Below are 14,825 nucleotides of genomic sequence, written 5' to 3'. Positions count from 1 at the left end.
GTACATCTATGTATAATGGAATAGTATATAGAATAGTTAATTTCATATGAAATTTTGCCACATTCAAGCAGAGTTTCTATAAAATAAGCAAATGGACGTTTCTCATTGCACCGTTAGTTTATCAAATATGTGTCCAATTAATGTGGCATGTGCGCTCTATTTATTCCATTTGTCAAAAAGTTATCACTATGCCAACATGGTATAGAGGGATCATGGAATTTTTACTCTGCGACATAGACACATTTGCCATAGGAGATAGAGAGGAATCTAATATTATTGTGTGTTTTTATCGTTTGTTATCTTATACGAAGTTCTTTTGGATGCTATGTTCATTTTCATTGTTTAGAGGCTTTGAGCAGTTTTACATTGTAAAATAATGATACAATACGAGTGGCTAACACACAATATGTACACTGTTACAATGAAAAATAATGATACAATACCATTTATATTTTCATTATAAATAGTGGAAGCTATCTAAATAGTAAAAATATAGTATAAAATAATTTCTTTTTATTTACAATGAAGTTTTTTTATGAAAATATAAATAAAGATTCTATTGAGAAAACATAACAAAAATAAACTTTAAGTCGTTGTAGTAATTATTTTTTTCGCACTACCAGATTAAAAATTCTGAATCCATCACTATGCAATACAACCTTATTACGCCGAAGCATCAAGCAAGAAATTAAACAGGCAAAGTCAAATCATTCTGGAAGTTGACTTCAAAATAAATTGGTACTAATATTTTCTTCGTATGTAGAATGTGGATACCATAGAATTTTTGGTCATGTCGAAATTCAAATATGGAGTGATATGCAGTTTTTTCAACTTATAAATCGCCTATATAAACCCTTTTGTCAGCCACGTCCATTTCATTCATCAACAGATACAATTTTGATAAATAAATAATTCTAAGAATAATTAAAAGGGATGGCCTCAAATTTTGCATTAGCTGCTGTTCTATTTTTAATTTCATTCATGTTTGGTTGTGGCTCAGCTGCCACCGTCGTCGTAGGAGGCTCTGAGGGGTGGCGCTCCGGCTACAACTACACCGATTGGGCTCTCAAACACGGCACCTTCTACATCAACGATACTCTAGGTAATCCAACATTAGTCATTATATTATATAAAAGTATAACTCACGTTCTTGTCACTTGTTTCAAACAATATAGATATTCAAATAAAAAACTTTTTATCTCTATGTTTTGTCATCCCAGAATATTTATGATAGATGCACCTCTTGTTCGACGAATATAACATCATAGTTCGAATTCCATGGCGAACGATTTTTTTAATATAATCTACGTAAATACAATGAATTTATACGTTTAATTTAAGTTATAATGAAAAATGAAAAATTATACGTTTAGTATAGTTTTACTATAAGTTTGTACTACGAAAAAATAGTTTTCACGATAACTCAATTATGCATTTATCACTATGTTTTTTGTTCGTAATGATATATGTGTAACGATAATATATCAGTGTTCAAACATGTGGCGATGAATACGAGCAACGAGAGCGAGTCACATAGCGTATACTTGCTCCCGAATCTATACAGCTACGTGCAGTGCGATTTCAGCCGAGCACAGCTTCTGTCGAACCCGAGCCAAGTTGAAGAAAGCGCCGGCTTCTCGTACCAGCTAACACAGTGGCGGCCTCAGTATTTTGCAAGCGGAGAGGGTGACGGCAGTGCCGATTGCAACAAAGGGTTGATGAAGTTCGTCGCTGTTCCTCTTCCTCGCTGGTTCAATTAGATACACGTATTTTTCAATTGACTTCTATGAACTATAGTGATTCGTAGAAGAAATCAATAATTTGTAATACTTGCATATGCATATATGTGTGTGATAGTAAGAATAAAAGAGTGCCATATATCTTTGGTATGGGTATATAGTGCTATGTAATAAAACTAATTCCATAAATTTTATCATAAATCTCAGTCTTCCAGTTTCAGTTTACTAGTAGACTTTTTTTGGGGAACCTAATAGAAATTTTAATTAGTATGTAATTATATATTATAAACTTTGCAGCAAAATAAAATTTTAAAATAATACTATTACATATAATTATAACTATTCAAACTTTGTTCCACTATTAAAAAATTATAGTCCATCGATCTTAAAATCATACCTAAACATGATTAAATAAGACATATTGTAGTTAATGATTTACTTATTTTGAAAGTTGAGGGGGTACTGATTTATTACCTTAAGAAAATATGGAATGAATTAAAAAATAAAGCTTCATTTTCTTTTTCTTTTTGGTTTGATCATAGGTTTCTGAGGTGGTAATGGTGGAATCAGATTAATCTTCCTCAACTAGATTTGCAGATTAAAGCCGAAAGTCTCCCAGCGGATATGACCTCAAGATCACTACAGCTTCACGCTGCTATCTGCACTACCACCAATTGGTATAGTATTACATTTAGCTCTATTTAATATAGACATACTATGTGACAAATAATTCTTAACGAATAAAAAATCAAAATAAATAGTGTTTATGAATAAAAAATCAAAATGAAGATGTGAATAGATATGGAATGATGTATAGGAAGTTTCTTAACCGTAACTGTTATCCAATTAGTTAGCAAATGTAGTATCAGAAGTTTCCTCCTATTTCTCCAGCATAATAATGAGTAGTGATTTAGAGATATAATGTCTTCAAGCCATAATACCCTTATGTATTTTTCATACATATAATTTACATTGTAACTTACATTGTGACTGATTTACCCTAACATTATAGTATTAAATAGATATATACCTTATTAAGGAAAATTTAACCAAATTAGTTATTTTTATGCATATATGTTAATTGGAGATAAACTTAATCATGCACTAGAGTAATGAATTTAAAAGAATTTCAATCAAAATCATTCTTGTCGTGTAAATTTTTAAAACAATTAATTAAAAAATCAATAATTTAGATTATCAGTATTAATTAACACACTACATAACTAAATTATTATAGAAAAATGTTTTAGAGACATAATGTCTCCAAGACATAATGCCATAATGAGGTTAAAATAGTCATTTTAGATTATTTTAGATTTTTATTTAAATTTATGTTTTGTACATATACCATACTACCCTTATGCATATAAAACATTTATTTGTATTTAAGTATTACTTGCTTAGAAAAATTGTGTGTATATTTATGGATGCTAGATTTAAGCAAATATATACTCAAATCTTCTCACCAATCTCTCATCCCTACCAAAACGTTCCAAATTCCATCCCAATTGCAGATTTGCAGTAGATATTTCTTCAAACAAAAGTATTGACTAATTTTATTTTTTGTTAGGAAATGTACATAAATTTCCAAATTTTAGTTACTCCAGCAATGCTAAATTTTGAATTATTCTTTCTAAATTCAATCACGTAATATTAGTTTATTTAAATTTAATTTAATATAATGAATTAACATTTATTTAAATAATACTTTATACAATATAAACTTATAGGTACTTAATAAATTTAATACTCAATCTTAATTTTATTTTTACAAAACATTATAGAATCTGGATTTTATATTTATAAAAGTAACAAATCAATTTAATTGCATGAGTTCTTAGAGCATCAAAATTAAGATTTGAAATTTATACATTTTTTATTTTATTAATGGGCAAAATGTTAGGGAACAACGATTTAAATTTGTATATTGAAATTAAATTCTTGCATGGTGTCAAAAATCAGAACTTGTTTATCCTTTCAAAATTTACTTTCAAAATGTTAGGGAACACCGATTTAAATTTATATACTGAAATTAAATTTATATCCTTAAAAATGTTCTTAACTCATCTACATTTAATATTTAAATATATATAATTAATATTTTCTTTTTTATAGCTCTTTGCTCAATTCTTTAATATTTTAATGCTATAGTTCGTATTTTATTTTTTTTATATAAAATATTAAAGTTTTTAACTAAATTCACTATATCATGGAACAAAGTAAAATTTTATCTATACGCGTTGATACTAATTGAGTACGTGGTTTTGATTAAAATTTTCATAAGTTTGATATTAATTTTTTACGTTCCAAAATTTTATTTTTTTAAAAAAATATTACAATTCGATTAAAAATATAAACACATGTTCTTGACTTATATATTTAACATTCTAAAGCTACATATTTAATATTTCCTCTCTCTCTTTTTTTTCAAATATTAGAATTCCTAACTCTAAAAAGGTAATAGTCTGTACTATCTTATAATATTAGTAGAGTTTATGATTCTTATTACTTTTAATTCTTAATCAATTAGTTGATATGTGATATATTAAAATAATCAAAAATTAGAAAAGTAGATTCATCCAATTATTTTCATATTAAATTAATATTTTCTTTGATTTTTAATATTTAAAACGATATATTCGAATCTGAATAAAAATTAATTGTATTTTCTTAATTCATCTATTTAATATTTTAAAACTATATAGTTATATTAATATATTAGACGCCCTAGCTTAATTAAATAAAAAATATTAAATTTAACTAAAGCAAAGAAACATAACAAAAAAATTTGAAAAGATAATGAAAAAATAGTATATTATTTTATTATATAAACCAATCTGAATAAGATAAATGTTTAATATTTTACATATTTTTTCATATACTATTAAATGAATGGTTTCATTGTTACTACATTGACAAAATGTTTCAGAAAATTTAACGAAAAAAATAAGTTATGAAAGAATAGCACAACGGATAAAGAAAAGGCTAAAAATTAAATTATAAAATGATTAAATAAAAATCTATTTGAAAAATCATATAATGCTATTTAAGTTATCAAATTATTTTACAATTAAATATTATAATGTAGTTATGTAGTGTGTTAATTAATACTGATAATCTAAATTACTGATTTTTTAATTAATTGTTTTAAAAATTTACATGACAAGAATGGTTTTGATTGAAAATTTTTTAAATTCATTACTCTAGTGCATGATTAAGTTTATCTCCAATTAACATATATGCATAAGGGGGAGTGTTATATTGTTAACTCAATGCTTAATTACTAACTACAACTCAATAATAACCATTAGATATTCAAATTAAAGGCCTAAATCATCAACCACGAAATGTCAATACGATAAAAAAAACGTCAATAGGGTCATAGGATTAATTCCAAAAAATATCAATAGGGGTATTAATGTCAAGTTAGTTATAACTAACTTTTAAAAGAAATCCCAAAACTTTAAATTCATATAACACATATCAAATTAAACATAATTTTATAAGGATTCCAACGATATACTACATGCATATGTTCCGACGTCAAAATTTTAAAAAAAAATCTAGAATTTTCGTATTTTTCGTACACAGGTTAATGTCAATGCAGCTGAGATAATATGTCAACATAAAGCTTATACAATGTCAATCCTAAATTGTGTTGACATTCTCAAAGCATTGTGTTGATATTTTCGAAACACTATATTGACATTTTCATCCAAAACCCTAATTTGACGTTTTTTTTATCCTTTTCGATTTAATTAATAAAAACAAAAATTACACGTGGCAAATTATAGACCACACGTTTTCTAAAATCATATGGCCTTAAATTAGTTGTAGTTAGCAATTAAATGATGAGTTAGTAATTGATCACTTCTCTATGCATATGAATAACTAATTTGGTTAAATTTTCCTTAATAAGGTATATATCTATTTAATACTATAATATTAGGGTAAATTAGTCACAATGTAAATTATATGTATAACAAAAATACATAAGAATATTATGACTTGGAGACATTATGTCTCTAAATCAGTACTCTTTCCCAAATAAGCCTACTTTCTTTCTGCTGTTGTGTTGAAACCAGAATAGTTAATATAGTTAATAGTTAATAGTTAATTCAATAATAAATGTTGCTGCTGTTAAGTTTTAGTTACTGCAATTTTTCTCTTTTGCCATAAAAACTTTCTTTCTCTTTTATTTTACTTGTACATGGAAATTTAGTCATTTTAAAAAAAGTAAAACACATGATATTACGTCAGATCTTATATAAACTAAATATATGAATTAGCATTTGTGGAGGAGTTATATCATTTGTAGCATTTGATTAATTTGTAAGGTCTTAGGTAGTGCATGCCAATTTCATCTCTTCCTCCTTCTTGTCTACTCATCAAGTTAAAAGACGATATTTAATTGAGCCCAACATCATCCGGGCTAAATCAATCTCGTGTGCTTGAACTTCCGTAATGCAATGTTAAAAAGATAACATATGTATTGTCTCATGGTGATGAAGGGGATGATTATGCTCTTCGATAAACTCGTTTAATTTATACATGTCATTCCCATAAGTCAACCCCAATCTTACTTTACAATATGTTCGAGTCTCAAGTCGAGGATTTTTACTCAATGAATATCTTTTGTCTTGTTTTACGCACTCCTTCCTTACAATAAATATATTTATATGATGTTGTCCGACCAATTTTTTGGCATTGTTAAAATAATATTTCCTAACTCCGAATCCAACTTTGCTTCCGTATTGAACCCAAACATTCAAGCATCATCTAAGTTATCAAATTTCATACCAATTCTAGGCTTAAAATCATAATCTAACTCAAAATCATCAATGGCAAATTATTACAAAAGTTTTTAAAAGCCTAAAAAATGAAGAAGAAAGTATATAAGGTTATGCTCCTCTCAGTATATGGATACTAGATACCAAGCTCCATAACAGTTAAAACCAATAATATATTCATGAGAAGATAATTTTGAGAAAACAGATTAATTTCACTATAGAAAGTCTCCATCTCTACAAACCATTAATAATAAACAAAAATATAGATGATTTTGTAATTTAAATTGAATACTTGTGGCTCATTAGAAACTTTGAGAAACAAAAGAAAATTGCATAGAGAAAAAAGAGAGCAGAAGTCGCGGCTCTTTGGTGTAGAAGAATAAGATGAAAAAATTAAATAATTCAATTTCTTTATTCATGTATAGAATTAGAAATCAAAGGGAAAAGAAAGTAGGTGTATTTGGGGAAAGATAAATTGCGGCTGGATAGTAAAGTGTTGAATTGAATTAAGAATTGTTAAAACGGCGCCGCATCCGAGTGGGTGGAACGGTGTCGTTTTTAACACAGCAGCTCCTGCTGTGATTTCTCCACAGCAGGGGATCCGTTCCCAGCTATAAATATACCTTTCTCCTTTGAGATGTTCTTAGGGAAAGAGCCAGAATAGATCATTGTTAGCACATGGAAGAAGGAATAATTATTTATTGTAATAAATAGATCATTATCAGCATTGAAAGATGGGATTATTATGTTCCCTATGTTGTTGTAATATCCCCATGCTATTATGATAATCATGTTCCCTATGCTGTCAGCAAAATAGATAATTATGCATAGCATAAGAGCAATCCCAATGGTCCGGCGATAACACTCGGCGATTTTTCGCCGAATATCGCCGACCGTTGGGAGTGTTTCGGCGTTAATTCGGTAGCATTAATTCTACCAAATTAACGCCGACTCCCGCTGCATCGCCGAGTTATCGCTGAATCATCGGCGCCCACTGTAGGCGCGATTCGGCGATAAATCGGCGTTTTTTTTTTTTTTTTTTTTTTCCAATGGCTATAATTCCAAACCTATATATAATTCCTCCTCCTCCTCCATTCATCACATACAATCTTCATTCTCTCAATTTTTCAATCTCACTATCTCAATCTTCAATCTTCAATCTTCAATCTTCAAAATTATGAGTTCAAGTAGGAAAAATTCCCGAAAAGGTAAGGGCAAAGAGCCAAGTCCGCAAATTCCCAACCCCACTGATGAAACAAATCAGCAGTGGATGAACTCGTTGTTGTCAATGGGTTCTCCTCCCGGCCAATATCCATATGCGGGTCCGTCCCCATTGCAGACTCCTCCGATGCGCAGACTTTCTCCGTACTTCCAGTCTGCCCTCAGCATGCCCTCTCCAGCCGACGATGTGTATCGCCCCCAGATAGTCACATCGTTGTTCGACACCCCTGGATCAACCCCAGGTGACGAAGGATCTCAGGCCGCGACGTACACAACGGATCCGACACTCAGCACGGACGACTACGAGGTGGAAGAAACGCCCGCCGAAGCGGGTAAGGACTACTTACACTCTGGAAGAGTCCGAGCTGATAGCCAACTGCTAGGCGGACACGACGCAAAACGCGGAGCGCAGCAACTACCAGACTGAGATCATGTTCTGGGAACGGGTTGCGGAGAAGTACACGAGCAACAAGACTGCCTCGATGAAGGACCATGGCAGCGAGGCGATCCGCCAGCATTGGGAACGCCTCATGAGTGACTGCGGCCATTTCAACGGTATATATTCTAACTTGATGACGAACATGACGAGTGGTCTGAATCCGAGATGAGGCCATCCAAAGGTATAGTGGCCAGTTCTTGTCGAGGGGCTTCAAGAATTGGAACATCTATGATAGGCTGAAGGATCTCCCCAAATTCCGGACGGGGATGCACAGCGCGCTGCACGGGAAATCGGTGCGCTCGAGACTTAGCGATGCGGAGAGCGAGGGGAGCGCGTCCCCCATCGACTTGACTGGGGATGGTCCGCACGAGCGCCCTGTGGGAGCGAAGAAGGCGAAGGGGAGGCGGAAGGGAAAGGGCGCATCGTCGGATGCCCAGTCGGAACCCCAGTTCATACAACAAGCCACGCTCTCTGCCAATGTCGCCAATCTGACGCAGTTGTACACGCTGTACTTCACCGGCGGCGGAACCCCAGAAGAGAAGCAGTCCCTCTGGTCGACCATCCAAAATTCGAAGATCCTGATGGGCCTCCCGCCGGACGCCCCTCCCTCTTAGTTTTTTAAATCTTTGTTTTTTATGGTTTTTTATTTGTAGTTTTTTTTTCTCGTTGTATTATATTTTGCAATGATTAATACAACGATGAAAAATCTATTTGTTAAACACATTTGTAGGGAAAATTAAACAATATTAGTGATGATGTAAAAATGAAATATTGAGTTAGAGAAAAATAAGGGAGAAATAAGGGAGAAACCATTGGAGCAGTTGGCTAAAAACTGGGGATAAATTTTGGTGCTGATGTGGCGCTGATGTGGCAGGAGTTAGGGAGAAATAAGAGAGTTTTTAGGGAGAGCATTGGGAATGCTCTAAAGAACTTCTTCAGCTATTTACACATGCAGTTTCGATATAAGTCTCTGCACCATGCAGTGAAGAACTTCTTTTGATAACTGAATTTAATGAAAAATTTTACTCCCTCCATCCTAAGAAATTTGGGTCGTATTCTTTTTAGTCTGTTCCAACAAATTTGAGTCATTTTCTTTTATAATAAAAGACAGAACATCTAATCACTCTAATTTTATTCTATCGTTTACTTTACTCTCTCTTATATTTCCTACTTTTTTCATCTATCCTATTATTTAATATAAATTCTTAATCTCCATGCTCAAAAGTTTTGTCTCAAATTTTATGAGACGGAGAGAGTAACATAAATAACAGACAGAAAATAAATCGATTTATATTAGTTTTCCCTCTCTCTCATTTCCTTTTTCCTTGATTATTGGTGAAATATAAGAATGTCACAATTATCCATATTTATTCTTTCTCTTCCATTTTTGCACACTTTTTCCTTCTCTTCCATTTTCTTCTCCCCAAAAACTGCAACAACCACACTTATTCCCATTTCTCAACATAATCCATATTTGAGTTCTGAAACACTTCTTTGTAAACAACATTAATGGTGGAATCAGAACTATTACTATTATCTTCATCCTTACAAACTAAAATCTTCAGACCTTCACGACTTGTAACTCTAGATACAACAACGTACTTTCACCCGTGACTAAAGACAGGTTTTCTAAAAAATAATCCAACATGAGAGAGAGAGATTGACCTTGACTTTTGTTAATGGTCATTGCATACGACACTGCCAAAGGAAATTGTCGTCGTTGAAACGTGAAAGGCAACCTTGGATCAGAAGGTATCAAAGACATTCGAGGAATCAATACTTTATGACCAACATTATGTAAACCCAATACTTCCCCCTCCAAAATATAGTCGCCTAAGCGTGTAATTATCAGCCGAGTACCATTGCACAATCCATTTGAGTGATCTATGTTTCTCAACAACCTCACAGGAGTACCCACTTTTAACAACAATTGATGATTAGGCGTACCAGAGCACTTCAAATTATTCAAAAATTCAACAAAATGAATCTCCGTAGAACCATTTGATGTCAAATCTGAGTTAGATATGCTATCAGAGCTCAAATAAGTTCGCCCATGAGACTGATCCAAAGAAATCATGAACTGATTAATCTCATCAACAACATCCAAAGTAGGAGCAAGAATAGCACGATCACGCAAACAACCACTCAACTCTTCAGGATTCATGTAGGACGGATATATGCTAGAAACAATGGTTTTAAGAGGATCGCCAACATTTGGAAAAACGATGTCAGAAGGAAGAGAAATGTTCACTTCACCATCATTTGGCCCACCTAAAACACCATCACCAATAGATGCAATCCAATCTGAAAATTCCTTTAACTTTGATGCTTCATCAACAGAGTCAACACTAAGAAGCCTCATGTTTTTTGTTAACCTCAAAACTTTGCAACTACTCCAAAGATATGAAGAGTTAATGGTAGCATTTACAACATCTTGCCGACTCCCTTTAGGTACAACAGTTAAAATTTGTCTAAAGTCACCACCAAAAACAATAGTTTTTCCACCGAAAGGCTTCCCCAAGTTCGACTCATCGCATTCACGCATAATGTCCCTTAAACTTTTATCTACGGCTTCAATACAATGTTTATGAACCATTGGAGCTTCATCCCATATTATAATCTTAGCTCTCACAATTAACTCAGCAAGTGGACTACTGGGTTTTACATTGCACATAGAATCTTCATTCACATTGATAGGAATCTTAAATCGGGAATGAGTTGTTCTACCACCAGGCAACAACAAAGAGGCAATACCACTGGAAGCCACATTTAAAACAATACCACCCTTCGAACGAATACCAGCTGATAATGACTTCCAAATGAATGTCTTCCCAGTACCTCCATAGCCATAAACAAAAAACATTCCACCATCGTTTGAATGAACAACTGACATTATCGTATCATATACATGAAGTTGTTCATCTGTGAACTTAGACATGAAATCCAAATGTTCTCTCGATTGAGCTTCACGATCATAACACAACTCATCACTGATCAACCTATTACAAGACATTTCAAAATACTCAAATTTTGGGAAAAGGCATACAATGGAACTCACGTAGACTTCTCCCAATATTCAACAACAATTTCTCAATATCGACCAAAGCAAAATTCTAAATTTCATCACCATTCAACATCAAATCTATAAAAATTAAGAAAAATAATTAGAAAATTAAAAGAGAATAATAAATAACAAAATATGTACCAATGATAACATAATATTATAGTTACGCGCTACCTGGACGACTAAAAAGTTTACGTTGATTGTAGAGAACATCTTCACACAAATATTTCCAACATCTTTGCCAAACAAAATCAGGACGTGAAATAGATTCTGATATCAACAAACTAACAAATAGCAATCTCAACGAATGAGCAGAAGCCCAAAAAGAAGCCTCAATAATGCCATCAATGTATTCTTTGTCATCATCCAACAACCCCAAGGCATAGCAAGTATCGCGAAATGTTTCATACTGAACTCCATTTACCTTTCGAATGTCTTCATATGACGTAGCTCCCTTGACAACATTCAACAAAAATCTCAAGTAATACAAAACAACCTTCCAATCGAATATCGTTGTTTCCGAGGTTGCCAATGATCCGTTTTCCAAACAAATTTAGTTGGAAATTCTCCATAGGTGAGATCTCTACCCTCAGTATATATCTCATTTGCTTTCATCCAATCCAAAAACTTGCTTTGCAATATTGTTGTTCGCTTGTTGGACATCTCCGAACAAATTGCGGGTGATAACATGGGAATTTCAGTAGATGTAGGAATTTGGCTTAAATTTGGAGAAAATTCAAGGTTTTGTGAATACTCCGGATTTGAAAAAAATTGGGAGTTTGGATATTCTGATAATTGTTGATCATTTTGGGAATTTTGATGGTTTGGGAAATAAGGACGATAGTCTGGATAATTTGGATCCATGAAACCAAATTTATCAAAACAAGAATGAAAAGAAAGTTATTTGTTTGTGAAGAGTTTTGCATGCTTAGTGGGATATATATAGAAAATATGAAGCACAATAAAAAAGTAGCAAATAATAAAGAAATAATAAAAAAAATAACAATTAATCATAAATAAAATAAACTAGTTCACGTGAATTTTTTAGAAGAGTGGCTGACATGAATGTTTGGAAGAATAATTCACATGAGTTTTGAAATGATATATAAAGACAAAAATAATAGTAATTAAATAAATTAAAATTAATCACTTAAAGTAATAAAAATTTTATAAATTCACAATGTTCAAAATATTCAAAAGTATTTAGATTTCATATTTATAGATTACAATTCTAAAACGTGTACATTATTAAATAAAATAGTGATAATCAATAATTAATAGTAAATAAGAAAAGTAAAAATAATAATACATGAAACCAAAGAAAATTCGACATGTGTCATTTGGCCTTCACCTTTGTATGGGCCGGCTGACAAGCCTTGAAAATGGGGGTTGGGTTGGATAATTTTATTTTTGCTTTATTTTTAATACTTCCTATTTTGTCTTATATGCTCCACCCCCATCTCATAGTCACCGATGGGGGTGGTCTTAAGGGCCGACTTCCGGGCTGCCAGCCTTCCGTCGCCGGGCTGAAATATCGGGCCCTCAAAAGGGTGTGGTCCGAACTTGAAAGGAAGGAGGCCCGCTGCCCATTTCCCCTTTTTTTCATTATTATTATCATTCTTGTCTCTTACCAAAGACTTGCGTGTAAGAAGGAAGTCATTAAGGTGTAGCTTAATGTATGTATGTAAAAAGTCATTAAGGTGTAGCTTAATGTATGTATGTAAAAAGATGTTCGAACTTCTTTAGTCCGAAATAAACTTCTTGTTTCCTCTCTTTTTATACATATTATCGAAGTCGTTTTTGTTCGTTCAATTATTACTTAAACTTTTATTTCCTTGCGAACCGACAACTATAAGTATTAACAAATGGGAAATAAATTCCATTCAAAACATGAATCATGAGAACGGAAAATCCTCTAGTTTGTCATCACACATTGACAGAAAGGGTAACGAAGAAAGCAGGTATTACATAGAAACAGGTAGATCATTGAAATGTCTTAGAACAGATAACGCCCTGGAATTCCTATCTTCTGAGTTTGATGATTTTTGTAAGAAGAAGGGGATTAAAAGGCATAAAACGGTTCCCCATAACCCCCAGCAGAATGGTGTTGCAGAAATGGCAAATAGAACTATTCTGAAGAGGATCAGGTGCATGTTGATAGCTTCTGGGTTAGGGAAACAGTTCTGGGCAGAAGCTGCTGCCACAGCCTCTGTGTTGATAGATAAGTGCCCCTCATCTTCTCTGAATGGTGAAACACCAGATAGCAGATGGTATGGCTCAAATGGAGATTATTCTAGGTTGAGACCATTTGGATGCAGAGCTTATGCACACACTAAGGCTCAAATGGAGATTATTCTAGGTTGAGACCATTTGGATGCAGAGCTTATGCACACACTAAGCAAGGAAAACTGGAGCCCAGGGCATTGAAGTGTGTTATGTTGGGGTATCAAAAGGGTGTGAGGGGTTATAGGTTGTGGTGTACTGAGGATGGGATGAGAAAGGTTATCATCAACAGAGATGTGATCTTCAAAGAATGTGAAATACCATATTTGAAGAAAAAGACAAAGAGAACTCAGTTGGAGGTGGAGCCACCTACTGAGGATGATGAGAACTCTGATAATTCCCATGAGAATTCGGAAAGCACCAGCAACCCCGAAGTCAATGATGAAGCTATTCCAGATAGAGTGATAGCAAGAGATAAGCCCAAGAGAAAAGTCAAGCTTCCTGCAAAATTCAGTGATTACAGTATGATGCATTATGCTCTTGCAGTAACAGAGGAGATGGAGTACCATGAGCCCTCACCCTATAAAGAGGCAGTAAGAAGTCCAGAGAAGGATAAATGGCTAAAGGCTATGCAGGTAGAAATTGACAGCCTTTACAAGAATCAGACTTGGATCTTGGTGCTAAGGCCTAAAAATCAGAAAACAATAGGATGCAAGTGGATCTTCAAAAAGAAGATAGAGGCTTTTAACAGCAATAAAGTAAGATTTAAGGTCAGATTAGTGGCTAATGGATTCACACAGAGGGAAGGAATTGACTACAACGAAGTCTTCTCTCCAGTTGTCAATCATAGTTCAATTAGAATTTTGCTGAGTATTGTTGCAAAGAAAGGATGAGAATTGCAACAATTGGATGTAAAAACAACTTTTTTACATGGGGAATTGGAGAAGATATATATGGAGCAGCCTCCAGGTTTCATCACTCCAGGAAATGAAGAAAAAGTGTGCATGCTGAAAAGAAGCCTCTATGGCTTGAAACAAAGCTCAAGGCAGTGGTATATCAGATTCTATGATTTTATTCATAATATTGAGTTCCAGAAATCTCTTTATGATAGTTGTGTTTTCATTAAGAGAAGGAATGGGGACGTAGTAGCATACCTACTGTTAATGATATGCTAATCTCAGCCGAGCATAAGGAAGAAGTGGAAGAAATAAAAGCTGGACTCAGTTCTGAATTTGACATGAAAGATTTGGGGGAAGCAAAACGGATTTTGGGTATGGATATTGTAAGGGACAGGAATGCAAAGAAGATCTGGCTAACTCAAAGGGATTATGTACAAAAGGTGTTGAAGA

General features: G+C 33.1%; 1 protein-coding gene and 1 pseudogene across 1 annotated transcript; one reads left to right on the top strand and one right to left on the bottom strand.

The window, feature by feature from the left end:
* The first annotated feature begins 884 nt into the window (after nt 1-884).
* Nucleotides 885-1,964, top strand: LOC125197266 (uncharacterized). Its single transcript, XM_048095991.1, has 2 exons — nt 885-1,102; nt 1,489-1,964. Exons 1-2 carry the CDS (start codon nt 934-936, stop codon nt 1,758-1,760), a joined length of 441 nt encoding a protein of 146 aa, XP_047951948.1. The 5' UTR covers nt 885-933; the 3' UTR covers nt 1,761-1,964.
* A 7,670-nt stretch (nt 1,965-9,634) lies between these two features.
* LOC125194732 (uncharacterized) lies at nt 9,635-10,266 on the bottom strand (annotated as a pseudogene).
* Nucleotides 10,267-14,825: the final 4,559 nt, after the last annotated feature.

The sequence above is a fragment of the Salvia hispanica genome, chromosome 4 (assembly GCF_029641045.1).
Source record: "Salvia hispanica isolate PSC_SH4W2 chromosome 4, Shi_PSC_v1, whole genome shotgun sequence".
Classification (NCBI taxonomy): Eukaryota; Viridiplantae; Streptophyta; class Magnoliopsida; order Lamiales; family Lamiaceae; genus Salvia; species Salvia hispanica.
Note: the sequence above shows the minus strand (reverse complement) of the source record. Positions and strands in the feature narration are given on the sequence as shown.

Excerpts from the sequence above, each read along its gene's own strand:
- LOC125197266 (XM_048095991.1), top strand. The coding sequence starts at position 934 with ATGGCCTCAAATTTTGCATTAGCTGCTGTTCTATTTTTAATTTCATTC. Across the intron at positions 1,103-1,488 it reads CTACATCAACGATACTCTAG|TGTTCAAACATGTGGCGATG; the intron begins GTAATCCAACAT and ends ATAATATATCAG.